Source organism: Dipodomys merriami, unplaced genomic scaffold (assembly GCF_024711535.1).
Source record: "Dipodomys merriami isolate MVZ:Mamm:240054 unplaced genomic scaffold, mDipMer1.0.p SCAF_2, whole genome shotgun sequence".
Lineage (NCBI taxonomy): Eukaryota > Metazoa > Chordata > Mammalia > Rodentia > Heteromyidae > Dipodomys > Dipodomys merriami.
The window spans coordinates 59,806,701-59,832,537 of NW_027203381.1; the positions used below are offsets into that span (position 1 = coordinate 59,806,701).

At 41.8% G+C, this 25,837-nt stretch overlaps 1 protein-coding gene across 3 annotated transcripts in view; it reads right to left on the reverse strand.

The window, feature by feature from the left end:
- The window catches only part of Etv5 (ETS variant transcription factor 5), a 72,315-nt gene that overhangs the window by 8,092 nt on the left and 38,386 nt on the right, over positions 1-25,837 (reverse strand). For all 3 annotated transcript variants that reach the window (XM_070029772.1, XM_070029770.1, XM_070029771.1), the window contains exons 8-11: positions 13,067-13,326; positions 11,111-11,170; positions 3,688-3,756; positions 3,376-3,545 (exon numbers count right to left, since the gene is read on the reverse strand). In XM_070029772.1, the coding sequence (XP_069885873.1) occupies positions 3,376-3,545; positions 3,688-3,756; positions 11,111-11,170; positions 13,067-13,326 (559 nt within the window). The remainder of the gene's footprint in view (positions 1-3,375; positions 3,546-3,687; positions 3,757-11,110; positions 11,171-13,066; positions 13,327-25,837) is intronic.

The window sequence follows — 25,837 nt, forward strand, 5'->3', positions numbered from 1 at the left end:
CCCACCACAAATCACAAGACAGAATTCCCCCCCCCCCCAAAAAACATTCTCATCATTTTAGTGAGTGGTGGGAAAACACTTTTGAATATTCTTTAACTTTCAAGGATGACCTCTTTGCTGTCATTTGCATATGCAATGGTTTACTGGAGAGGTTTGTATATGCACAGATTTCAAAGCAGCTCTGGTAGCCATAGTTACTGACTCATCCTCCAGGGTCTGAGCCCTGTGATTTAGTAAGCCCTCACCAAGCGGCTCCCTCTATAGTAATGCAGGATGCGGCACAGCTCCAGAGCAGCTGGAGACTAGAGCTGCCCCTCTTCAGTGCTGTGCGGAGCAGGGTAGAAAAAACTGCCAGCTCCTCTTTCAATTCGCCCATTCGTTACTCAGAGAGCACACATCTTGGAGGCTAAAGCTGAAGGAGTTAACCCAAAAAAATCCACCTATTTCCTCCTCCCTTTTAAACAGAGAGCAGCCACAGCCCAAGGATCAGCTCTCTCTAGCAGCCCATCCTTGAAAACCTCCCATGGCATCAATGATCTGCCACATGTTCAACAAACAACCCTACCCCCAAAATATTCATTAATGCAGATTCACAGTTAAAATGGCTCCAGATTAAAGCCGAGTCAGTCATAATTGAGAGGGTGCTAAGCTGGATGACTATCAAAAGACATTTGATTAGGGGGCCTGCCAAAACGCAGTTCTAAAACCACAATTTCCATGCACAGTGTAATGGATATTATGGATAATTACCCAGAGTGCACTACTCAGCCACACAGCTGCCTACAATTACGTCCCCAACAGCTTCCTCCTCCGCTTCACCCTTCAAGCTCCCCCCCCATGACAACTTCTTACAGCTTTTTCCAGGAGTTGGCATCTTCCCGACATTCACAAGAACAGGGCCTTCACAGTTACACAAGGAGCGGAGGGGGAGATGTGAACAAATGTTATGGGTCCTAAGGCAGAAGCACACACAAGAAACCCAGCAGCTCTGGTTTAACAAAGCAGAACAAGAGGAGCCTAGCAGTTTTAGGGACCTCAAAGTAGGGTGAAAAGTAACACTTGCCCGTAAACATGGAGAGGCTCAAGGCCATCGCTGGCCTCATACACGTGACTTGGCTGCTTGGCATTTATGAGCATTCTGGGTTAATATTAGTTCCTTTATTAAAGTAAGGAAATAGGGGCCCTCTGCCATCTGTTCATCATTTTCTTTACCACTCATAGGACAGCAGAAGATTCAATAACAGTCTTACAAAGGGTCATAACCAGGTTTACCTGCAGCTGGACAGCCTGTGCTCAGGCCCGAGGCAGTGGCAATAAAGTAATAAAAGCTCCAGTTTGTGAAACAAGATAAATCAATAAGGGCTACCCACATGAAGGACTTAGTTTCAAAAAAGCCTCACGGAGTTGAGGCGACATGCTTTCTTCCAGCCTCACACAAACCAGGCTACATGATTAGGAAAGCAGAGAGGTGAAGAATGGACCTACATGGGGTGGGCAGCTCTCCAGTGGGGCTAGAAGCTGAAGACAACTTAGCCAGAAAGAAAACCTTAGGAAAACAGCAGCACCAAACACTGGCTTTGAAGGTAAACTGAGTTTAATTAGAGGTTGCCTATAGTACTTGATGTTGCCATGGATCCATTCACCTGACTGGGAAAATCATTCATACAATCTTCCTTTGTTGTTCTTTTTACCATTTTTAATAATCTGCCTTATTCTCCTACCATTACAAGATTCTTCACAGGTTTCCAATCTATACTTTCTCCTTTCCACTCTCAGAACATTTCCTCCTCCTTTCAAAGCAAGTACCCAACTGTTACCTCCTGCTGCTGACACAGCCCTGTGGTGATCCCTGGAGGTAAATGAACATCTAAAATTGCCGCCTGTGCTCCAATGCTTTCTAAGAGCACAGTTTCCATTTCAATTACACACACTCAATCCCAAGGTATTTGGGTATCTTTTGATCTGTTAGTTTAGCACACACATGCCTAAGTACAGGTTTCTGAAAGAAGTATATGTCAATTTGGGGAAACAGTTATTTCCTTTCCTCTTATAGAACTTTTTTTCCCCTTTGTGATGATATTAGGGCTTGCGCTCATAGCGTCCATCATGCTCTCTCTCTTGGCTTTTTTACTAAAGGCACTCTACCACTTGAGCCACACTTCCACTTCTGGTTTTGTACTAGTTAGTTGAATTTGTCTGCCCAGGATGACTTGTAACCATGATCCTCAGATGTCAGCCTCCTAGCTACTCACTTGTGGATTTTTTTATAGTGTTGACCAAACAGATCCTAGCTACTACTCCCTTGTAGATATTTTTATACAGTCTCAACCAAATAGAAACTAGAAGCATTCTTTTTTGAAATATGTTATACTGAAAGCATAACTTTATTTTCAGGAAAAATGTTCTTTGTTATGTCTTTTCAGGTGAAGAAATGACACTGATTCTATCCTGGGTCTGTCAATAGTTTTGAGCACAAAAATATAGTAACAATATTTATTTTCCTATCAACAGAATAATGGAGTTTGTATCACTTCTTCAAATACTGATGGTACATAAGATGCTTCAACGAATATTAAGTTCTTAAAATTAACTATCTTTTTTTTTGGGGGGGGGGGTGGCCATGGGACTTTTGAACTCAGGGCCTAGGCACTGTTCCTGAGCTCTTTTTTGCTGAAAACTAGTGCTCTACCACTTTGACCCACAGCACCACTTTTGGATTTCTAGTGGTAAATTGGAGATAAGAGTTTCATGCATTTTTCTGCAGAGGCTGGTTTTGAACTGTGAGCCTCAGATCTCAGCCTCCTAAGTGGCTAGGATTACAAGTATGAGCCACCTGAGCCCAGCAAGATTAACCAACTTTAATTGTTTTATTTCTCTTGGTCAGAGCCATGTGAAGTAGCAGAAGAGTAGCTGCATTATCAAAATGTCACACCAATGTGTTCCTTTCGTGTCAATGAATACTTGAAAAAGACTTCCCAAGAGGAGAACAGTATTCAGATGTAAGTCTGCATGGTCTCTCACTACCCACTTTCATCAGACCAAACTTATTTTTTTAGTGGCTTGCCCTTTATTTATTCCTATTTTCCCTCCTTTCTTTATCTTTCTTTTCGTGTTAGAGATCAGATGCTTTTTGCACATGGTATCAGCAAGTGCTCTACCACTGAGCTACCCTTCCCCCAGCCCTACTTTTTAATGTGTTCTATAGTGAAGCCCTCTGTCAGTCCTTATATTAAAAATTATCCTATTGGCCAGGCCAGAATGAGAGTGACAAGGAAGCGTGTATTTAATGTAGGACAAAGGCTTACAACATAAACATGTAACAACAAACCACATAGACAAATCAAAAATCCACAGAGTATAGCTTCCTCTGCCTACCTCCTCGGGTTCTATCAGCTTGAACTCCATGCCTCGACCCGTCCAGGCAATGAAGTGGGCATTGGCTGGATCATCAAGAAGGGTGACGAGGAACTGCCACAGCTGGAGGGAGCCCCGTCGCTGATATGGGGGGCCCTCCCGATACAGAGTAGGCTCCTGCTTGACTTTGCCTGTTTGGAAATGAAGACATGTCCATTAACTTAGTCTACAGTTGGGGAGGGAAGAAGGAGGTGTTACTGCTGTGTAATTTAGCTTGGTGAGACAGTGGAGTTCTGACATCACTGAGTATCAAACCTTGGATGAACATCTTACCTTCCAGTCTCTCAGGTACCACACAGGTGTCATCGAAGTATAACCGGGGATCTTTTTCATATGAAAAACCTGAAGGAGTTTAAAGAGAAAGATCACAATGCTTACTAGATCCTCTGTATTGTTGTAAAACTATGGACTGCAAGGCGGAAGCAGAATTCCATCATTTCAAGTTCTAAGACCTACAGCAGTATTTTCAGGGACTTCCAAAGGACTTGGACACCAGGTTCTGATACAATCACCATGTTTTGCTTAGGATAACATCAATTCCTGCTATCGGAGCCAGAGCTGCAGGAAGCACTGAATCACCCGTAGGTTCCTTCACATCTTGCTTATGCCGTCTGCGTAAGTCAGTGTGGCTGTGACTAAGCCTTACATCTGAAAAGACATCTTGTCTATTTCAGTTGACCTAGATGGATGATTTATTTGTTCTGCACATAATCTACCATTTTCTTTGATTTCAACCTTCTCAACAAACTTGTCCAGGTCACCTACATACCTCCTTTGATTATAAAAGAGCATGGAAGGTAAAGAACACTACCCGCCTGAGTCAGTCATGCTTGTAATCCTAGCTGCTCAAGAGGCTGAAATCTGAGAATCACAGCTCAAAGCCAGCCCAAGGCAGGAAAGTCCATGAAATGCTTATCTCCAATTAACTACCAAAAGAGCTGCAAGTAAAGATGTGACTCAAATGGTATAGAGTGCTAGCCTTGAGTAAAAGAAGCGTTAGGGACAGTGCCCAGTCCCTGCCTGGTGTGCAAACCAAAGCAGACAACAGACCTCCTGGCTAGGATCCCAAACTCCCTGCAGCCCAGCCTGTCTCAGAGGATGAGAGCTGCATGGATAGTCCTTTCTCAGATTACTTCTCAGGAAGTAGGCCTGACAAGCTACTGTCTAATAAATGAGGCCTCCTTGGGCTTGGGACTCAGTTGATTCACCTGGCTGTAGAGTAAAATTATTTGTGTACAGACACCTAGAAGGGGTTAGTTTCCTTAGAAACTAACAAGAATTTCCAGTGAATCAAAAAATACCCCCGAGTAAAAAAGTCAAGATCCTGCGATTTTCTTTACAACCAGCCCAGATCTACTAGACGCTCAGCAGGACCAGCATTATTTTAAGAGGCCTGAAAAAAAACCAGCCCTGTCTGGAGGACATGGAGATTGTTTTGAAGTTTGTATTACTCATCTTTCTCTGCTACTCAACTCTATCAAAGGAAGTCTACTTCACTGGCATTTGTTTATTATTGGATTCACTTTTTGAGATGAGGTACTGTGCTAGAAGAGCAGGTAGTTAGGAGAATATAGATTTGGTTGTTCTTCACTAAAGGAGTCACACAATAAAGGGGAAAGTGGCGCTGTAGCTCAAGTGATAGAACGCTAGCCTTGAGCTGAAGAGCTGAGGGACAGCGCCCAGGCCCAGAGTTCAAGCCCCACGACTGACAAAAAAATAATAATAATAAATAAATTAATTAATTAAAAAATAAAAATAAAGGGGAAAAGAAAGGAGACAAATGTAGTGTGGAAGTTAAAGAGGGTAGCCAGATGGACCTTAATTAACTGTGATTTTTGTTGATGTCGGTGCTGAGTGCCTGAGCACTGTCCCTGAGCTTTTTTGCTTGAAGCTCATACTCTACCACTTTGAATCTCAGTGCTACTTCTAGTTATCTGGTGGTAAACTGCAGATAAGAGTCTCACAGTGAGCCCTTGAAGGGCTGTTCCAACCGTAATCCTCAGCTCTCAGCCACTTGAGTAGCTAGGATTATAGTCATGAGCCACTAACTTTATTCCTCTGTACTCCAGTTTCCTCATCAGGGAGGACTAAGGAGAGAGTAATTCCTACTCATAATGTTGTCACCAGAATTTAATGGGTTAATTATATGGTGTGTTCCATTGATCAATTGCTGTATCTTTACAACTCAGTGCCAAGAATAGCTCCTGGTACTTTAGTGCCTAATAAATGATAGCTTAAAAAAAAACAAAACCCACAGTAATTGCTGTTGTGATAAGGACTATTAAGCAATTAACTGGAATATGAGAAGCCTTATTGCACATCCTGTCATGGAATCTGAATTCCTTGAGGATAAAGATCATACACTGTCCTTGAGTTTAGTAAGTCTGCCAGACACATTTGAATATATGAGATTCTGTAATTTCTATTTTAAAATATGTATTTAAACAAGACAGGCACCAGTGGCTCATGCCTATAATTCTAGCTACTCAGGAGGATGAGATCTGAGGATTGTAGTTCAAAAGCCAGCCTGGGCAGGAAAGGTGCTGAGACTCTTATCTCCAATTAACCACCAGAAAACTGGTGCTGTGGCTCAAGTGGTAGAGCATACAGCCTTGAGCTGAAGAGCTCAGGAACAGCACCCAGGCCCAGAGTTCAGGCCCTATAACCAACAAAATAAATAAATAAATTTTAAACAAAACAATGTTGCCAGGTACAAGTGACTCACACCTATAGCCCTACTTACTCAAGAGGCTGAGACCTGAGTATTGTGTTCAAACCCCAGTCTGGCAAGAAAGTCTGTGGGACCAAGTTCCAGCCTCAACACTGATTGGCATAAACAACAAATGCTAACTTAAGTAAAGGATTCAGTTAATTCCTGATAAATTTGTTTTCAAAGTTGGTGCTAGGCACTGATTTTAACAACAGTAGATACAACTCATATTCTCAATAAGACATTCCAGCCATGATCAAGTAGTAGGAAGGAAACCACTTCAAAGTGTACACACCTGTCAAACTTGCCATCTTTCTCTTTTGAGCTTTTTCTGCCTGAGGTAAGGATAAAACATTCACAGCCTCATGAATTGTGATTAAATCCTCAGTTTGGGTTTTCAAAACTAATCAAATGAAGGCCTGCTATGCGAAGTAAGGGTTTGGGTGCACTTTGTGATTTCTAGTTCACACCGCATGTGGTTCTCTAAAACATCTGGAAGATGCTACTGGTTTAAGTGAATTTTAGTCCGTTGAATTCACACCCAGCAGTTATTTCAGTTGTGGCCACAACCACCTCATCACCCACTCAAATAAGAGCGGCAGGAAGGAAGAACCTGCTTGTGGGTGAAGTAGAAATAAAGGATTCAAAACATTACGCAAGGACTCCAGGTGAACACCAGACAAGAAAGACTATCTTGGCAATCACAGATGCCAATCAGAAACATTTGTTTTGCTAACAGTTTTCATGGGTGTCTGTGGTCAAGCTCTATGAGGATAGAAAATCCATGCTAGAGCAATTTAGAGCAATTAAAAATGCTGGTCTCTTTCAAGCTAATGTCTTCAGTGTGTGGGGTGGGGGGGTGGGGAGGGGGCGGTCAGGGAAAGGGAAGGGAAAGAGTGTGGAAGAAAAATACACACAAACTCATCAGAGTCTGTGTATAGTAAGCAACCCGATGCCTTACTAAAAATATTTCCCTAAGAGCATGCTCCTTCCTAAATGTTGTAATTATGCAAAACGTTTTCCTCGCTCTCTTCTCCCACTCCCTCCTTGTTTGCCTGCTGCAGACATCAATTGCTTCTGTAGAAACATCCAGGAACCTGGAAGAGAGCCCCACACAGCTGTTTCTATCACAGATTCACAGCCGCGTCTACCATAGCCAGTGGTCCAGATCTGGACACTCCTCTTTTGAATATCATCTGGCAGCTTCCAGTCTTAGAGCCTCTCACCCTGGAATGTCTGATTATCGCACCAGGTGAAAACTGGACATTGCAAGGTTTTAAGACAGGTCCTGATGGTTCACTCCTATACTCCTACTACTACTCCATGCTACTCAGGAGGCATGGATCTAAAGATTATAGTTCAAAGCCAGCTCAGGCGGAAGTCCCTGAGACTCTTTATCTCCAACCAGCAAAAAGCTGGAAGTGGAAGTGTGGTGGCTCAATTGGTAGAGTCTTGAGTAAAAAGTCCAAGTGAGAGCACTGAGACCCTGATTTTAAGCCAAATGTCCTCTAAGTGATTCTAAGGAATAGTCAAAGTTGAGAATCTCTGCAGTACAGTGGCATCACATCTTCTGCAGGGCTTGAAAAATGGTGTACCGGGCTCTACACCTTGGAACTTCCGATTTTATAGGGCTAAACTGAGTCCTGAGAATCTGTACTTCCAACAAGTTACTGGTAAAGCTGATGCCACAGGCTTGGGGAATTCCACTGCCCTAAGATATTTAGGGACAGATGCATTTGGCAGCAAGTAAGATATTTATCTGGGGAAGCTATTCTAATGAAAAAAAAAACCGCCTTCCTGATTATAATGTTTAGAAGAGAAGTCCAAAACTTACCACATAGCCTACAAAGGTAACTTTTAAGCCCTAGCCTAACTCTTAAGGCCTTTTATATCTCACAAGTTTTATCTTAGTCCTCAATAGGGCTTGTTTTTGTCAAATGAGCTAACAGATTTGCTATTGTCATTCATTCACACAGGAGCTATTCATTCAGTAAATGTTCCTTGCAGCTCTGACAGCTCAATTATCCGCCCCCTATTCTCTGAATCCTCATCAAGTTAATTCTTTTAAGAGATCCTAAATTCTAAATATCTGCCATGATGCACAAAACATCGTGAAAAAAAAACCAGGACCCTCCTCACAAAGTAAAAGAAAAATAGTAGTAAATGCTTCAAAAATGTCATAACCCTGTTAACTCAGAAACTTTGGCAATTTAGCTTCGAGAATTAATCAAGGGCATGTGAAAAGGATTTAATTAGATAAACGCTTATTTCTCATTTTCTAATCACCTGGAAATATCTATATTTTCATTAAGAAGTAATCAGCTAAATGCATACCCATGCAGTGCAGCCACTAGGGAGGAAAGCACAGGAATATTGGATAGTATGGCTTACACGGTGTACAGTGTGGAGGGAGGGATACTATGGCCTGTCAGGTCCTGAGAGCTAAGCAACATCTCTGGTTCTCAAATTATACTAGATAGCTAACAGGAATTTCTATCTTATATGGCTTGTGGGAGGACTAAATGACTTAAAATACATGTGAAACATATTGGAAACTGAATGACTGTTGTTATTAAAAGAAATAGCCTATAAAATAATTTAAAATGATTGATATGAAACATTTATATATGCATAAGGAGGGGGGAAAAAAACCACAGAAGCTGGGTGCCAGTGGCTCACACCTATAATCCTAGCTATTCAGGAGGCTGAGATCTGAGAGCCACAGTTCAAAGACAGCCTGGGCAGGGAAGTCCATGAAACTCTTATCTCCAATAAACTACTCAGAAAAGGTCAAAGGTAGTGCTGTGGCTCAAGTGGTAGAGTGCTAGCTACCATTAAACAAAAAGTTGCTCAGGGACAGCGGCCAGGTCGGAGTTCAAGCCCCAGGACTGGCGCGCGTGCACACGCACTCTCTCTCTCTCTCTCTCTCTCTCTCTCTCTCTCTCTCTCTCTCTCTCTCTCAGACCATTACAGCAACTATATAGCAAATGAATGGATTATTTCTGAACAGTGATATTTCATTTTTATCTGTGCATGTAGGCATTTTCTAAATTTTGTATAATCAGTATGTATTGCTTATGGTAAGAACATAATAAAAGAAATTCATAGGCTAAACAAAACTAGCTCAAAAACAAGCTCCTCTAGGAAACAGATTCCAGCTCTGTTCTGGCTACTTCCTTGAAATCATATGCTGCAGAACAACTATGCATCTATTTGTTCTAAATTACCCTTACCCCAATTAGGTCAGTGCTAACGAAGGTGAAATCACAGACTCAACTCTGCCCACTGCTCTTGTTCCTAATTAGAGTAAGATTATCTTTGAGACTTGCTCAATTAGCGGGTTTCAAAGGGACTCGGCATAAGAACTTGAACCGACATAATGGCCTTAATATAAAACTATCATCTTTACATACAAATAAACATGAAGATGTAATTAATTCAGGCATGTGGGTAAACTGCCTTATATCCATTCTTATGTTTCTCCTTTGAGGTACTTTTAATTTATCCAATTAGCAAACATTTCTTTTGTGTCCACCTATACAGCATTTTGTCCACAAAATACCTCCAAACAGTCACATCAACCTACTTGCTCCATTCCCTACTTCCTTCCACCCATGGGCAGCTCAAAAACTTCCCATCATGGAATACCCAAAACCTATTTGCCATTTTAAAAGTTGAAACCATTCATTATATAATAATTACAATGAAGAGCTGCCCCAAGCTAAAACTTAGAACCATGTTTAAAAATTATTTGTTTTGGCCAAGTGTGGTGGTATGTCCTTGTAATTCTAGACACTCAAGAGGTAAAGATCAGGAGGATGGTTGTTTTAGGTCAATCCCAGGCAAAAAATTACTGAGAACCCCCACCTCAACCAAGTCAGGTGTGGTGATATATGCCTATAGTTCCAGCTACTGGGAAGAATAGGTAGGAGGGCAATCTAAGGCAAAACTTTAGTTAACAATGATTTAAAACAAAGAAGAGGTGGGAGTATGGTGAAAGTGACAGAGCACTTGTCTAGAAAATTTGGGGCCCTAAGTTAAGTCTAGTACCAATAAACAAATAAAATACTGTTTAGTTTTCTTTTTTTTTTGGTCGGTCATGGGGCTTGAACTCTGGGCCTGGGCGCTGTCCCTCAGCTCTTCAGCTCAAGGCTAGCGTTCTACTACTTGAGCCACAGCGCCACTTCCAGTTTTCTAGTGGTTTATCAGAGGTAAGGGTCTCATGGACTTTCCTGTCCAGACTGGCATTGAACCCCGATCTTCAGATCTCAGCCTCCTGAGTAGCTAGAAATTACAGACATGAGCCACCAGCATCCAGCTCTGTTTAGTCTTCTTTAGACAAGGTTTTACTAAGTAGTCCATACTTGACTTGAACTGTGATTTCTGATAAGTACTACTATACTCAGCTTTAATATTATTTTGTCAAGTGTTCCTTCAAAGCATATCAGACCACCCTCACTGACCTAATTCCCAATTCTAGTGTAGGCTGACATTATTTGGAAATGTGGGAACCAAGTGAGTGAGTTCCTTTTTCCTTCAAATTGTCCTAAAACTCATGAAGTTCAAGTCACTGCTATTAAAGATGAGGATGAAAACCAAGGTAACTCGGCAAAAATGCAAGACTCTACCTGAAAAACAAACTAAAAAAGCAAAAAGTTTGGGGACATGATACAACTGGTAGAGAGCTTGCCTACCAAGTAAGTATGAGGCCCTGAGTCCAAGCTCCAGTACTAGCAATGAAAGAAAAGGAAAGAAAGTAAAGAAAGAAAGAAAAAAAAGATAACCGCTCCTACAGTAGTTAAGAATATGCCTCAAAAATCTATGTGCAAAATATCTAAAATTACCATCAGTTAGCTCCATATTTATGAGCTAAGAAACTACATCCTATAATCTCAAATCTCAGTGTACAGACAGTAATTTTAAATTTGAACATTAAAAATCAACCAACCAACCAATCAACCAATCTCAAGCAAACAAATTCCTTACCTTCATGGCTGCTGGAGAAATAGCCCCCTCTCATGTAGGATGACTGGCAGTTAGGCACTTCTGAAAGAGAAACACAGGTGAACTCTCATCAATAATTTCTGAAGCAGCACACAGTCATCTTGGTAGGAAAGCCCTTAAACCTTCTCATTTCTCCTTTCTGGCTTTGTCCTAAGAAAGAGATACACCCCATAAGCTATGTGGAAATACTATAACCTGGAAAAGAAGATACTCCTTACCAAGAGTCTTGGGAGGAAATAAATGATGCCTATTCTCATAATTCACAAATCTTACTAATCAATGAACACCAAACCCATGACAAAGCTAATGGTAGGGGGAAAATTTTGGTTTTCAAAAATCCTTAGCTTCCCAGCGTTAGAATGAGGAAGAAGATGTTTCTTTACATCTTTCTCAACTTATTCTTTTACAGATGAGGGTTATATCCAATTCTGCTCCAAGGGGTGGGGCTATTTTCAGATCAAAGGGATTTGAAGATCTGAAATTCTGAAGCCAGGACAAGAACCAGCAGAGGTGAGGATTTGGCAAGCACAATTCCAATTTTTTTTTTTTGGGGGGGGGGGGTCAGTTGTAGGGCTTGAATTCTAGGTGCTATCCCTGCGCTCTTCAGCTCAAGGCAAGCACTCTACCGCTTTGAGCCACAGCACCACTTCAGGTTTTCTAATAGTTAACTGGAGATAAGAATGTCATGGACTTTCCTGCCTGGGCTAGCTTTGAACTGTGATCCTTAGATCTCAGCCCTCCTGAGTAGCTAGGATTATAGGCATGAGGCACCGACACCAGCCACATCTAATTTTTCTGTCATAAAACATCAGATGTATGTCTCCCTCAGCCTACCTTCTCAACCCCTCCCATGACCAGTTTTTTCCAGAATAGAGCAATTTATGTTACTTCAGAGAAAGCCCTGAGCAAATTCTATTCTGTTCCAACTGCAAAAACCATTCAAGTTCATACTATACCAACTTTTCCCATGATCTTAAGAAAAACCTTAAAAAAAAGGTTGAAAACCTACCAGCTACCCTCAGATTGCTTTAGCACTAAGGAGAGGGCAAGTTTTTTTTTTTAATCATTTCTGAAGGGTGAAAAGAAACCAAAAAAAAAGGCCAAATAGTTTCTAAATGTGTAAGGTGCCAAATTCCAATTCTCCTTTCTCTTAATTGTCCTATTTAATTAATGACCCTGGCCCTCGACTAGACATTATGAAGCAGTGAATGAGGTGGAGGAAAGTTGAGACTGCTTTACCTACTTCAAGTACTGAAGTTTCTAGGCAAGAGGCATCTCCCTAACGAAACAAGTGCTACACGTTACACCTCCAAGAGACAAGAACTTCTCCAACTGCAATGGCTGCAAAGACCTGTAAATTCCATGAAGTAAACAAGGAAGGCTTTTCAACCATATAGTCAGCACCCTGTAACAGCTAGAAAGTATGAGGTGCTTTCTCAGAACCAAGCTCATTTCCAGCAGAGAACTATGTCTTACACATGGGCTCTTTCTTTCAATCATACAGGGTGTTTTAAGGAATCTGTTATATTAAAAATCAAAGCCACCAAACAGTACAGGACAAAAGGAATGGCATTCCTTGTGTCCAGAGATAGAACACCAGCATTCTTCAGGCCAGATTCAGTGGTACTTTACACCAATTTGGATGCCTACTGCGCCTCCATCTGCGCTGCTTCTCTCTTTTGTTTTGTATTTAGCTATGCATAAATATGTCTGCTGTAACTAATTCATTTATTCTCGAAGGGCACTTTCCCTTTCACTTCTGGTGGTATAATTGAGGATGGAACCCCAGTACTTTCCATGCTATCCACCAACGTTCATATGCAGTTGGCTGGAGGCAAATCTGACATTACTCCACAAAGCCTGGCAGATAGAAGTCAGTACTGAGCTGAGAGATAGATGAGTGTAAGAATAAAGAAACGAGAACATGACTGAGCCAACCTGAATCAACGCAGTAATCCCGGGGCTCCTGCTTGATTCCCATTGGTGACTGGAACCCATGAGTGGGGGGACCTGGCATCCCAGTGACCCCATGTTCATACAGAGGGTCATGGTATTCCTGCTTGAATCCCTGAGGGGGTGGGGGAGCTGCAGGGACAATGGGCTCTGACATTTGCCGGTGGTAACTGGGGCGATTATCTCCAGGAACTCCTGACTGAGGAGGGTAGGGGTGGCAGGGTTCAGACAGCTGTCTCTGAAATCTGTAAGAAAACAGAAGTTATACTGTTTAAGGTATAATGAATAAATATGTCCGATGATCAGACTGAACATGAATATGGAAGGCCAAGTAATTGCAACTATCACTAAAATACATATACATTCTTTAGTAGTTATTTATTCTGTCACCTGTAGATAGGATTACAATTTTAAAAGTGAAGAATCTACATTCATTTTTTTTTACTTTTGCCAGCCCTGGGGTTTGAACTCAGAGCCTGGGCACTGTCCCTGAACTGCTTTTGCTCAAGGTTAACACTCTACTACCACTTCTGTCTTTTTTTCTGTTTATGTGTACTGAGGAATTGAACCCAGGGCTTCATGAATGCTAGGCAAGCACTCTACCACTAAACCACATTTCCAGCCCAGAATCTACATTCTTAACCAGTTAGAAGAAAAAAAAATTAAATCTTCAAGTTGCAATCAAAAAGATCCCAAAATTCTAGGAGTAAATGTGTAGGTCAAGTAAGAATAAAATCTTTGCTGAATATTAGCAGTTCATCCCCATAAGCCTAACTGCTCAGGAGGCTGAAACCTGAAGGGTCACCATTCCATGCCAGTCTGAGCAAAAAAGCCCAAGGCTCCATCTATAATCAATCAGGAAAAAGCCAGGCTAAGATGTGGCTCAAGTAGTAGACCACCAGCCATAAGCAATAAAACCAAGTGATAGAGTGCCTCAGTTGAAGACTCAGTAGTAGTAAAAAAAAATTTTTTTAAATATTAGAATATTAAAATTGTTTTATGAGGTTAGGTATTGTGGCACATTCCTGTAATATCAATATTCAGTAAGTGGAGGCAGAAGAACCTTGAATTTGAGGCTAACCTGGACTATATAGGCAAGATCCTATTAAAAAAAAAAAAACAGAAGGAAGGAAAGGAAAGTAAGGGAAGGAGGGAGGGAGGGAGAGAGAGAAAGAAGGAAGGAATGAAGGAATGAAGGAAGGAAGGAAGGAAGGAAGGAAAAAAGGAAGAAAAGGAAGAAAAGGAGGAAGGAAAAATTGTTTTCTGAGAAAAGAAAGCCATCTAAAGCAAAAACGTTTAGGGCTTTGAATTTGTTGTTTCACTGAAAATGTTTCTATAAAAGGAAGTGTCTTTTCAATCAACTTGACAAGATAATTCTACATTTTATTAATTTCTTTTCCTCTTTTGAGATAGGACTTTGCTATGTAACCCAGGCTGATGACAAATTTTTGATCTTTCTGCCTCTGCCTCCTGAGTGTTGATATTATAAATATATGCTACCACACTCAACTAAAAATATGAGATAATTTTTGTGAAGAAATAATGACCCATTAGGTATCGACACACATTATACAGCTGTAATTAAAAACTTAATACAAAGAAAGAAAAATGGATTGGCAAGTAACTAACTACACAAAGTTAAAAACTGTCAAGTATCAAGAGTATTCCAAAATTTAGTACTTATTCAAGTTAGTATTTCAAACTAGCAGGGGGAGAGGAGGAGTTAGACTGCATTTTACACCACATGCCAAACTCAATTCCATCTGAATTAAAGACTTCAATGTAAAAAGCAAAATTATAATGTGAAAATAAATACATACATATGAAAACTTACATAATTTTAGAATGAGAGAAAACCTTCCCAGTTATGTCAACAGCAGAAACCATGAAGATAAACATGGATATACCTCAGTGTATATATTTCTGAGTCAAAAAAACACCAGAAGGTATGTATATTTCTGAGTAAAAAAAACACCAGGTGGCTCATACCTGTAATCCTAGCTACTCAGGAGGCTGAGATCTGAGGACTGCGGTTCAAAGTCAACCGGGGCAGGAAAGTCCATGGGACTCTTATCTCCAATAAACCATTAGAAAACTGGAAGTAGTGCTGTGGTAGAGCACTCCCCTTAAGCTGAAGAGCTGAGGGACAGTGCCCAGGCCCAGAGTCAAGCCCCATGACTGACCAAAAAACAAAACAAAAAAAAACCCCAGAAAGAAAACCAAAAGGAACACATCAAAGTGGGAAGGGGGAGGGGGAAATATCTGCAATAGTCAGAAAATACCAGAAACAAAAGCCAAAGTAGGGGAAAAAAAGTATATAGTACAACAGAGTAACATTAATACTGATGGCTGAGCATTCTTCTAGATTTCTTTTTCTTTTTGAGACAAAGACTCCCTATGTAGTCCAGTCCAGAAAGGCTTCTTCAAACTCAAGATCTCCTTGTCTCTATCTTCAATTTCTGGGATTATAAGCATATACTACCATACTCTACTTGACAAAGCTTTTACATAACAAAGATTAACATTATGGTTTAAATAAATGGACACTTGCTGGGCGCCGGTGGCTCAAGCCTATAATCCTAGCTACTCAGGAGTTTGAGATCTGAGGATCATGGTTCAAGGCCAGCCTGGGCAGTAAAAGCTGTAAAACTCTTAATCTCCAATAAACCACCAGAAAACTGGAAGTGGTGCTGTGGCTCAAGCGACAGAGCACTAGCCTTGAGCTGAAGAGCTGAGGGACCGTGCCCAGGCAGTTCAAGCCGTGTGACTGACCAAAAAAAAAAGACACTTTTACAACAATAATAATAAAAAATGTAAAGGGTAAAACAAATAATTAAAGAATACTCATAAGTTTAAATGTTTGATTTCATCAGTAACCAAAAAAGTACGAGATGAAAAAAAGAATATTTTTTTCATCTTAACCCAGAGGATGATCAGGCAGCTAATAATTCTGGGTCTGTACATAAACAACACTTAAGTCACAGATGATACATACAAAGTCATCACTAATGCAAATGTCTAACAAGAGTACAAGGTACACAATCACTTTGATGAAACCAGTCATCAAATATAATGTAACCATACTTTTGATGATAGATTAGGCAGACTATTAATATATAGAGCATCAAAGTTTTGCAAAAGTAAGATACAACTATGGTAGTCAAACAAAATAACAAAGATTTATACTAAATAGTAACATTGTTTGTATACAAAGGTGATTTTCATCTATGGTTTAACAATAAATATTTTACAACAAAATAAAGCAAGATTAGTCCGTGAGTATCCTTAATATTCTTTTAAGTCAGATCCATCCAGATGCCTTCCAATTGCCCTTTACACGTCAGAGAAGTTTGAAACCTTCAGGTGATGCTATTTCCTAGAGAGGTGGTACTTGGGTTTGTTTACTTATCTGTGACAAGGGAATGTATTATCCTCTCAATGCTTCTGGAATGATGAACCACAATCATGTCTATGTATTGCTGTTGCTATGGCCCTAATTTTTGATATATTGAGATCTATTTCCAAGAGCAGGTGTGGAGGTTAGAGACAAATGACCCTCAATTTACAATGTATGCATTAGGCACTAACCTATGTGAATAAAGAAAAGCACTTGTAGCTAGGAACCAGTGGCCCACACCTGTAACCCTACCTTCTTAGGTAGGATCTGAGGATTGAAGTTCAAAGCTAACTAGGCAGGAAAACTGCTGAGACTCCCATCTCCAACTCCAAAGGGCCAGAAGGAAAGCTGTGGCTCAAGTGGTAGAGAGATAGCCTTGAACAAAAAAAAGCTCAAGGTGGAGCTGGGAAGGTGGCTCAGTGGTAGAGTACTTGCCTTGCATGCATGAGGCCCTGGGTTCGATTCCTCAGCACCACATAAGCAGAAAATAAAAAGCCAGGAGTGGTGCTGTGGCTCAAGTGGTAGAGCACTAGCCTTGAGCTGAAGGACAGTGCCCAGGCCCAGAGTTCAGGACCCACAACGCCCCCCTCCCCCAAAAAAGCTTAAGGACAGTACCCAGACCCTGAGGTTCAAGTCCCAAGACTGGTGTGTGTGTGCGCACGCGTGCGCGCGCGTGCGCGCGCACACACACACACACACACACACACACACACATTTGTGATCTCAAGCTGGAGCTAGAACTAGAGTTCAAGGGGAAAAAAAAAAAGCATTTAAAACATCTAATTTCAGTGAGTTTGAAAGCTTTCCTTTTTATTTTGATGCTGGAGATCAAACCTAGGGACTTCACCCATGCAAAGCAAACACAAAGTTGCTGCATTACATTTCTCAGACTCTCAATATGAAGGTTTTCTTTTTGCTAGGTTTTTTCTTTTGCACTTACTCGAGTGAAGCTCCTACCACTTGAGCTACACCTCTAGTTGACATTTTGCTGGTTATTCTAAAGATGGGCATCTTGAAGACTTTTCTTCATGGGCTGGCTTCAAACCTTGATCCTCCAGGTTTTAGCCTCCTGAGAAGCTATGATCACAGGTGTGAGCCACCAGCACCCAACTCTCAGTATGTTTTTTTTGAAAAATTACCAGTAAATATAGTCCCAGATCATTAAGGTCTTATTCTAGCTTTAGCTTGGCTCTTACTAATTACTTTCATCTAATAATCTATGACAACAGGTGAACAGATTTCTAGAACATCAAATTTCAAAATAAAATAGAGATCTTGGGGCAGACAAAACATGTTCTCAGGCTCCACTGCCAGCAGCACATGAGACCATGTTCCTATGTGATCTCTGAGCAATTTTACATATTCATATCCGTCAGTCCCAGACACAAAAGCCTATCAATCTGTCCAGCTAACATTTTAAACACATTTTATCAACTACATAAGGTCCAATGGGTTGGGAGCCCTTCCCTGGGGTGTAGTGTACACTTAAAACAGAGCTCGATTTTCAAGGTTGCTGTTATTTAAAGAAACTTTTCAAGGGTCTCTGAAGAAGTGTGAATTTGCAACTCAGGTTTAGGCTTGACATTTAGAATTCAGGCGCCAGCAGCATGCAGCAAACCTGAAGGGAATTTCTTTCAGAACAGAAACAGAAAGATAATCTTCAGGCTTTGTTTGTCTTAGGTGGCCCGACTTTATGCTACTTGGAAGGACAGTTAATAAGAGCACCCACCTCCCATGTTTGCTCTCCCTGTCCCCTCTGCCACCATCTCAGCATGTTCAAAGGTGACCTCCACAAGTCACTTCCTTTGATGGTTCTGCGATGGCTCAGTTCTGTAACCAGAGCCTCTGTAGCTGGCAGGACCCATGGTCCCACTTCTGCTTAGTTCTCATCTTCTCATCTTCCAGAATGAAACTCTAGCGTCAGCCTGGGATGGCCTCCTCAGGAAAAGGCACTTCCACATAGGCAAGGGCCGGCAGTCCTCTCTCTCTCTCTCTCTCTCTCTCTCTCTCTCTCTCTCTCTCTCTCTCTCTCTCTCTCTCTCTCTCTCTCTCTCTCTCTGTCTCCCTCTCTCTCTCCACTCCAAAGATGCAAGAAACTCAGAGGCCTGGGGTCTGCAGGCCACATTTTTGTCAGGGGGACTGCTTAGCCCTGGTTGGTTTTGAGAGTGGGAGTAGCAGAGGGGATCTTGAGGGTAGCTCCCTACACCAACATATTTGGAAGGAGGATTCTCAGCTAGCTGTTGTAATTGCTCCTATTTGTAGAGATTAGTAAAGTAATTCAGTTCTTGGTTCTCAAAATACACTCACTGACCTTCATTTGAACCCTCTTCTCTCAGCAATCCTTTTGAAGTATCTAAGAATGTGTCGTCCACACAAAACAGGGATGACAAAGATGCTGCTTCGTACTGGAGCCGGCCATCATTCCCACAGGAAGAGCAACTCAGCCCTGACTTCTTCCTACCCCCATCCCTGACCCTAATGAGCTGAGCCAATTGAACTCACATTGAGTGAGCAAAGGCAGACGCAATATCCAATAAGGGTTAGTTAGGTTTTTTTTTTTGGTGCCAGTTTATTTAAAGAGCCAGTTATTTATTTATTTGTGGGATTTTTATAGCCTTTCCTCCCAAAAGCTCACCCACGCCACCAACATTTGGTTTACGTTATGAAAAACCGTCCGATGCTTTTTCTGCATTTCCTTTTCAGCCTCTGCTGCCAACAACACAGAGTAAATACAATGCTTATGAGGGGGAAAAAGGGAAGAAAGTGCAGATTCAATGAAGACTGAACAGAAGCTATGGGTGCCAGGTGAAGTGGTAATGGGTCAGAGATTGGTTTGGAGGTGATCTGTAAAAGCTGACAAGGGCCACACCACACACTTAAAGCTTTCTACTGAGGCTAAGGGAAGAGAATAGGAATTGAGACGCGGCACAGTCATGGAAGGCTCTGGCTGAAGTCAGAACCTCGTAGGCTGAAACCCAACCCACCTCTTACTTAAACGTATGACCTTGGGAGAGCTCTTGTAACTGTTCTGAACCTCAGTTTTCCTCTGAAATAGAAGAAAACAACCAGAGCCGGGCACTGGTGGCTCACACCTGTAATCCGAAACTTAGATCTGAAGATAGCACTTCAAAGCTAGTCCAGGAAAGAAAGTCGGTGAGACTCCAATTAACTGCCAAAAAGCTGAAAGTAGAGCTGTGATTCAAATGGTAGAGGGCTTTGAGTGAAAAGCTAAACGGCAGCACCCAGGTCCTGAGTTCAAGCCCTAGTATGTGCAAACCAAACCAAGCCAAACCAAAAACCAGAGCAGGGTGCCGGTCGGTCCTGCCTATAAGACTAGCTACTTAGGAGGCTGAGATCTGAGGATCATGATTTAAAGCCAACTCAGGCAGGAGAGTCCATGAGACTCTTATCTACAATTAACCACTAGAAAAGCACAAGTGGAGCTGTAACTTACTAGCCTTGAGCACCAAGAGGCTTAAGGACAGTGCCCAGGCCCAGGGTTCAAGCCCCATGACTGACCCAAAAAAACCAGAACATTTGTCTCAAGATCTACTGTTAAAAGGACATAAAGTAATGAATTTAACAAAGCCCAGCACACCAGTCACATGACCTTCAACCACCCCCCCCTACAATACCCCAGTTAAAATCAGAAGGTGTTCAATACAAAGATCTACTGCATTTAAATAAGAGTTCATTGACTGTTGGTAACACCCAGTCTCCTTTTTCAGAAAGAATGCCATTTTATTCTTCAGTAGCTAGCTTTAAATGTTATGACAGGAAAATAAACATTAATGTGAAGAACTTGTGTGAAGCGATTGTTTATTTTCCTTCTGTGTAATAACCATCTAGACACTTCTACCTAAAAGCATACCAAGAACTCTGAAACAACCCTTAGAGCTCCTTCAAGCCTGTCAACAGTAAAGACTCGAACAGACTCATCTCAAGTATTATAAGACATTGAGAGGTGAGGAGCAACACACACTACATCCTTTCTAGGACCTCGATGATTGTCTTAATTCTAAACATCCTGAGAGAAAAAAAAACGGTGTTGTAAATAGGATATGCCTCTAAGATAGTATATGGTGAAAGTATTACCTGTACACATACAACTTTAACCAGTCTGATAATTAAAGGGAGCTTTAAATTTTACCATTAAACATAAGAACAACTACGGGGCTGGGAAGGTGGCTCAGTGGTAGAGGGCTTGCCTTGCATGCCTGAGGCCCCGGGTTCGATTCCTCAGCACCACATAAGCAAAAAGAAAAAAGCCAGAAGTGGCACTATGGCTCAAGTGGTAGAGCACTAGCCTTGAGCTGAAGAGCTGAGGGACAGCGCCCAGGCCCAGAGTTCAGGCCCCACGACCAGACACCCCCCCCCAAAAAAAAATAAAAAAACATAAGAGCAACTAAAGTTTCTTTTAAGCAAGTAAGGATTCTTGAAAGTATAGTTTATGGAAGTAAACGTAATGTTTAAAAGTCAAACTGTCCCCAAGTGATACTGTGGCTCAAGTGGTAGAGTGCTCCCTTGAGCTGAAGAGACCAAGAACAGCGCCCAGGCCCAGAGTTGAAGCCCCACGACTGACCCCCCAAAAATGTCAAACTGTCTTTAGAAGACAACCTTGACTAAACATCTTTGGTTCTGATGTGATTGTATTTAATCCATATATTGTTACTATATGACATCTACTATTCTTCCATTTTCAGACAAAGAAACCAAACTGAAAAAAAAGCAAAGTGCCTGCCTCGTGTCCCACACTAGCAGAGCTGGGATTCAGTCCCAGGTCTGTGAATCTGACTCCAGAATCTTAGGCCTATGTCTGTAAAAATAGTTAAAGACTCTGTTAATAACATTTGAAAAATCTCATTGATTCAATATCCTTTGTTTAAAAATTAAGAATGTAAGAACTCCAAGTCAGGGGTTGGGAAGGTGGCTCAGTGGTACTTGCATGCATGAGGCCCTGGGTTTGATTCCTCAGTACCACATAAGCAGAAAAAGCTGGAAGTGGCACTATGGCTCAAGTGGTAGAACACTAGCCTTGAGCTGAAGAGCTCAGGGACAGCACCCAGGCCCAGAGTTCAGGCCCCATGACCAACAAAAAAAAACAAAAACAAAAACAAAAACAAAAAAACTCCAAGGTCAAAAGAAATAACAGAAAATACTTAGAACTAAACTTGGAACTGAATCAGGACTTGAGTAAGGAGATCCAATATTGATTGTCCAAATAGGGATACATTCAGGGGAGGAAGGAGAAACTACTAGCAGACAATGTCTAAGCCTTGTGACCTTAGAAATTCTTAATGTATGGTCATCCCAGCCTTAAGGCTACTTGGTTATATCCTTACATAATAAGAAAAAAAAAAATGAGCCGGGCGCTGGTGGCTCACGCCTGTAATCCTAGCTACTCAGGAGGCTGAGATCTGAGGATCGCAGTTCAAAGCCAGCCCGGGCAGGAGAGACCGTGAGACTCCTATCTCCAATAAACCACCAGAAAACCGGAAGTGGCGCTGTAGCTCAAGTGGTAGAGCGCTCGCCTTGAGCTGAAGAGCTGAAGGACAGCGCCCAGGCCCAGAGTTCAAGCCCCACGACCGACAAAAAAAAAAAAAAAGAAAAAGAAAAAAAATGGGGGCTGGGAAGGTGGCTCAGTGGTAGAGCGCTTGCCTTGCATGCATGAGGCTCTGGGTTCTATTCCTCAGCACCACATAAGCAAAAAGAAAAAAGCCGGAAGTGGCGCTGTGGCTCAAGTGGTAAAGCGCTAGCCTTGAGCTGAAGAGCTGAGGGACAGTGCCCAGGCCCAGAGTTCAGGCCCCACGACCGGACCCCACCACCACCACCAAAAAAAAGAAAGAAAAAAAAATGTTAAAAATTCTGAACTAATTATCTAAACAAAGAAGTCAGAAAACCACAACAACAAAAAGAAAATATAGCCAGGCACAGTGGCTCATGCCTGTCAAACTAGCTACTCAGGAAGCTGAGATCTGAGGATCCCAATTCAAAGCCAGCCCAAGAAGGAAAGCCGATACAACTCTCATCTCCAATTAACCATCAGAAACCAGAAGTGTGGGGGTTGGGAAGGTGGCTCAGTGGTAGAGTGCTTGCCTTGCATGCATGAGGCCCTGGGTTCGATTCCTCAGCACCACATAAGCAAAAAGAAAAAAAAAGCGTAAGTGGTGCTGTGGCTCAAGTGGTAGAGCGCTAGCCTTGAGCTGAAGAGCTGAGAGACAGCGCCCAGGCCCAGAGTTCAGGCCCCACAACTGGACACCCCCCCCCCTCAATAAAAGAAACTAGAAGTGGCACTGTGGTTGAAAGTGGCAGAAGGCTAGCCTTGAGCAAAAGAGCTCAGGGACTGCGCCCAGACCCTGAGTTCAAGCCCCATGAATGACAAAACATCAATACTATAGTTTAGTAAAAGCATAAAACAATAAAATAGAAAATAGCCAACAGAGAAAATAAAGCAAGGCCAAACTAATCTGATGAAAAGATAAATGTTTGCCAATGAGCTGGGAAGGTGGCTCAGTGGTAGAGTGCTTGCCTTGCATGCCTGAGGCCCTCGGTTTGATTTCTCATTCTCAGCACCACATAAATAGAAAAGGACGGAAGTGGCGCTGTGGCTCCTAGTGGTAGAGCGCTAGCCTTGAGCTGAAGAGCTGATAGACAGTGTCCTGGCCCAGAGTTCAGGTCCCACGACCAACGACAACAACAACGAAGTCTGCCAAGACTAATAAAAGTAAAAAAGTGCTAAGTAATTAATATCAAGACATAAAATGAGGCTGGGTACAATGGTTTACAACTGTAATCCTAGCTACTCAGGAGGCTAAGATCTGAGGGTAGCAGTTGGAAGCCAACTTCAGGCAGGAAACTGCATGAGACTCTTATCTCCAATGAACTACTCAAAAAAAGCTGGAAGTGGTATTGTGGCTTAAGTGATAGATTGCTTGCTTTGAGCAAAAGAAGCTCAGGGACAGAGCCCTGGCCCTAAGTTCAAGGTCCCTTGCCTGTCCACCCCACCCCCCCAAAAAAAAAGTCAGACTGGAATACACTGGAAACATATTTAGGAATGTAACAAGATCCCAGACTGCAATAACTAAAGTAAGCTAATGAAAGAAATGAGACAACCTACAGATACTATAGAAAATTTTAAAATACTGTGAATAATTTTGTCAATCAATTTTAAAACTCACATGAAAAGCCAACACATTACTAGGAAAAAAAAATCTATTACTCAACTAGGTAACATCCAGGGAAAAACTAAATGATGAAGACACTGAGCCAGAAATTTTAAAATTCCCATTAAAAAAAAAAAGTTAAAGCCGGGCGCGGGTGGCTTATACCCGTAATCCTAGTTACTCAGGAGGTTGAAAAATGAGGGAGAGGTAATAAGTAGGAGAGGGAAGGGTGAGAATGTTGAAAGGAGTGACACTGATTAAGATGCACTTTTTTCAAAAATTGCTTTGTTGTTGAATGACAAGTCCTTTGTACAACTACCTAAAGATAATTTTAAAAAAACAATTGAAGAGCCGGCCATAGATGGCTCAAGCCTGTAACCCTAGCTACTCAGGAGGCTGAGATCTGAAGATTGTGGTTCAAAGCCAGCCCGGGCAGGAAAGTCCAGAAAACCGGAAGTGGCACTGTGGCTCCAGTGGCAGAGAGCTCACCTTGAGCTGAAGAGCTCAGGGACAGCGCCCAGGCCCAGAGTTCAAGCCCCACAACTGACAAAAACATAAAAACAATTTAAGGTTGGTTTTACATTATTGAAGGAGACAATCATTTGGAGATCTCAAGAGGGAAAGAAGTCATGTCTGACAAATGTTAATTTCAATACAGTAATATCTTTTTAGCTAATGAGGAGTAAAAGGAAATTTAGCTTGATAACAGGCAATAAAAACTTACAATGAACACTAAGGTGAAATGCTGAAAACTAACCTTAAGATTCAAAACTAATAAACAGGCCGGGCACCGGTGGCTCACGCTTATAATCCTAGCTACTCAAGAGGCTGAGATCTGAGGATCGTGGTTCAAAGCTAGCCCAGGCAGAAAAGTCCTTTAGACTCTTATCTGCAATAAACCACTCAGAAAATCAAAAGTGGCACTGTGGCTCAAGTGGTAGAGCATTTGCCTTGAGCTAAAGAGCTGAGGGACAGCACCCAAGCGGAGTTCAAGCCCCACAACCAACAACAACAAAAAGAAACTAATAAACATCCTACACTCAAACCAGAAATACCACTTCAAGAAGTGCATTATTCAGTCTGCAAGGAGGTTTCAGTGAGCATCTAAGAAACTCTGTTTTGGATCCCAAAGTGAATCTGTGCTGTCATGCATAACATGGTATTAACAGGGCATGTGGAAAGAAGCTACATCAGACACATCCACTTTTATTCCAGACCATGCTACACATGTGACTCAGTCAAATCCTTTCCACTAAAAGCCACAACATCTGAAGGGCGAAAATGAGCAGCAATTTATTAGGGAAGGAGTTTTTAAGAGAGGAAGCAGACACAGAGAAAAACTTGAGTCTATTAAATCTCTTAATTTATCTACCATCTTTAAGGAATGAGTAATTTCTAGTAAATTCCAGAAAACTTAGCTCATCCCTGTAAATTTTCAAGCCTGCATTATAATCCTGGAGGAAAAGAACTTTCTCAAACAGGTTAGGCAGTTTCCTGTTTCAGAAGGTACTGTACATAGCTGACCTCTTGCTGACTGGGATCTTGCTAATTGTCAATAACAGAATGATCACCCACTATAATACTGGTGTTCTTAAAACAATCTAGAAGCAGAGTGAGAGAGTGTGTGTGTGTGTGTGTGTGTGTGTGTGTGTGTGTGTGTGTGTGTGTGTGTGTGTGTGTGTGTGTGTGTGTGTGTGTGTGTGTGTGTGTGTGTGTGTGTGTGTGTGTGTGTGTGTGTGTGTGTGTGTGTGTGTGTGTGTCTGTCTCTAAGTACTGGGGTTTGAACCCAGAGCCTGGGAGCTAGCTGTCTCTTAGCTTTTTCTCTCAGGGCTGGCACTCTACCACTTGAGCCACAGCTGCACTTCTGGCTTACTGGTGGCAAACTTGATTATGAGTCTCACAGATTTTCCTGCCTGGGCTGGATTTCACTCAGCCTCCTAAGTAGCTTCAGGTAATTTTTCTTTCAGTGGTACTGAACCTCAAGCTTGCTTTACTGGCATTCAACCACTTAACCAACCCTCCAGCCCTGCTTTTTACTGATTAATTGGAGATGGAGGCAGTCTATTGAAATTTTGTGAGTTGGAATCTCAATCCTTCAGATCTCAGTTTCTTGAATAGTCTTTTCTACTACAGGAATGTTTTCTTAAATTTTGTCTTATTGACTTTTGCTTTTTTTTAAAAAATGTCAAGCGCAAG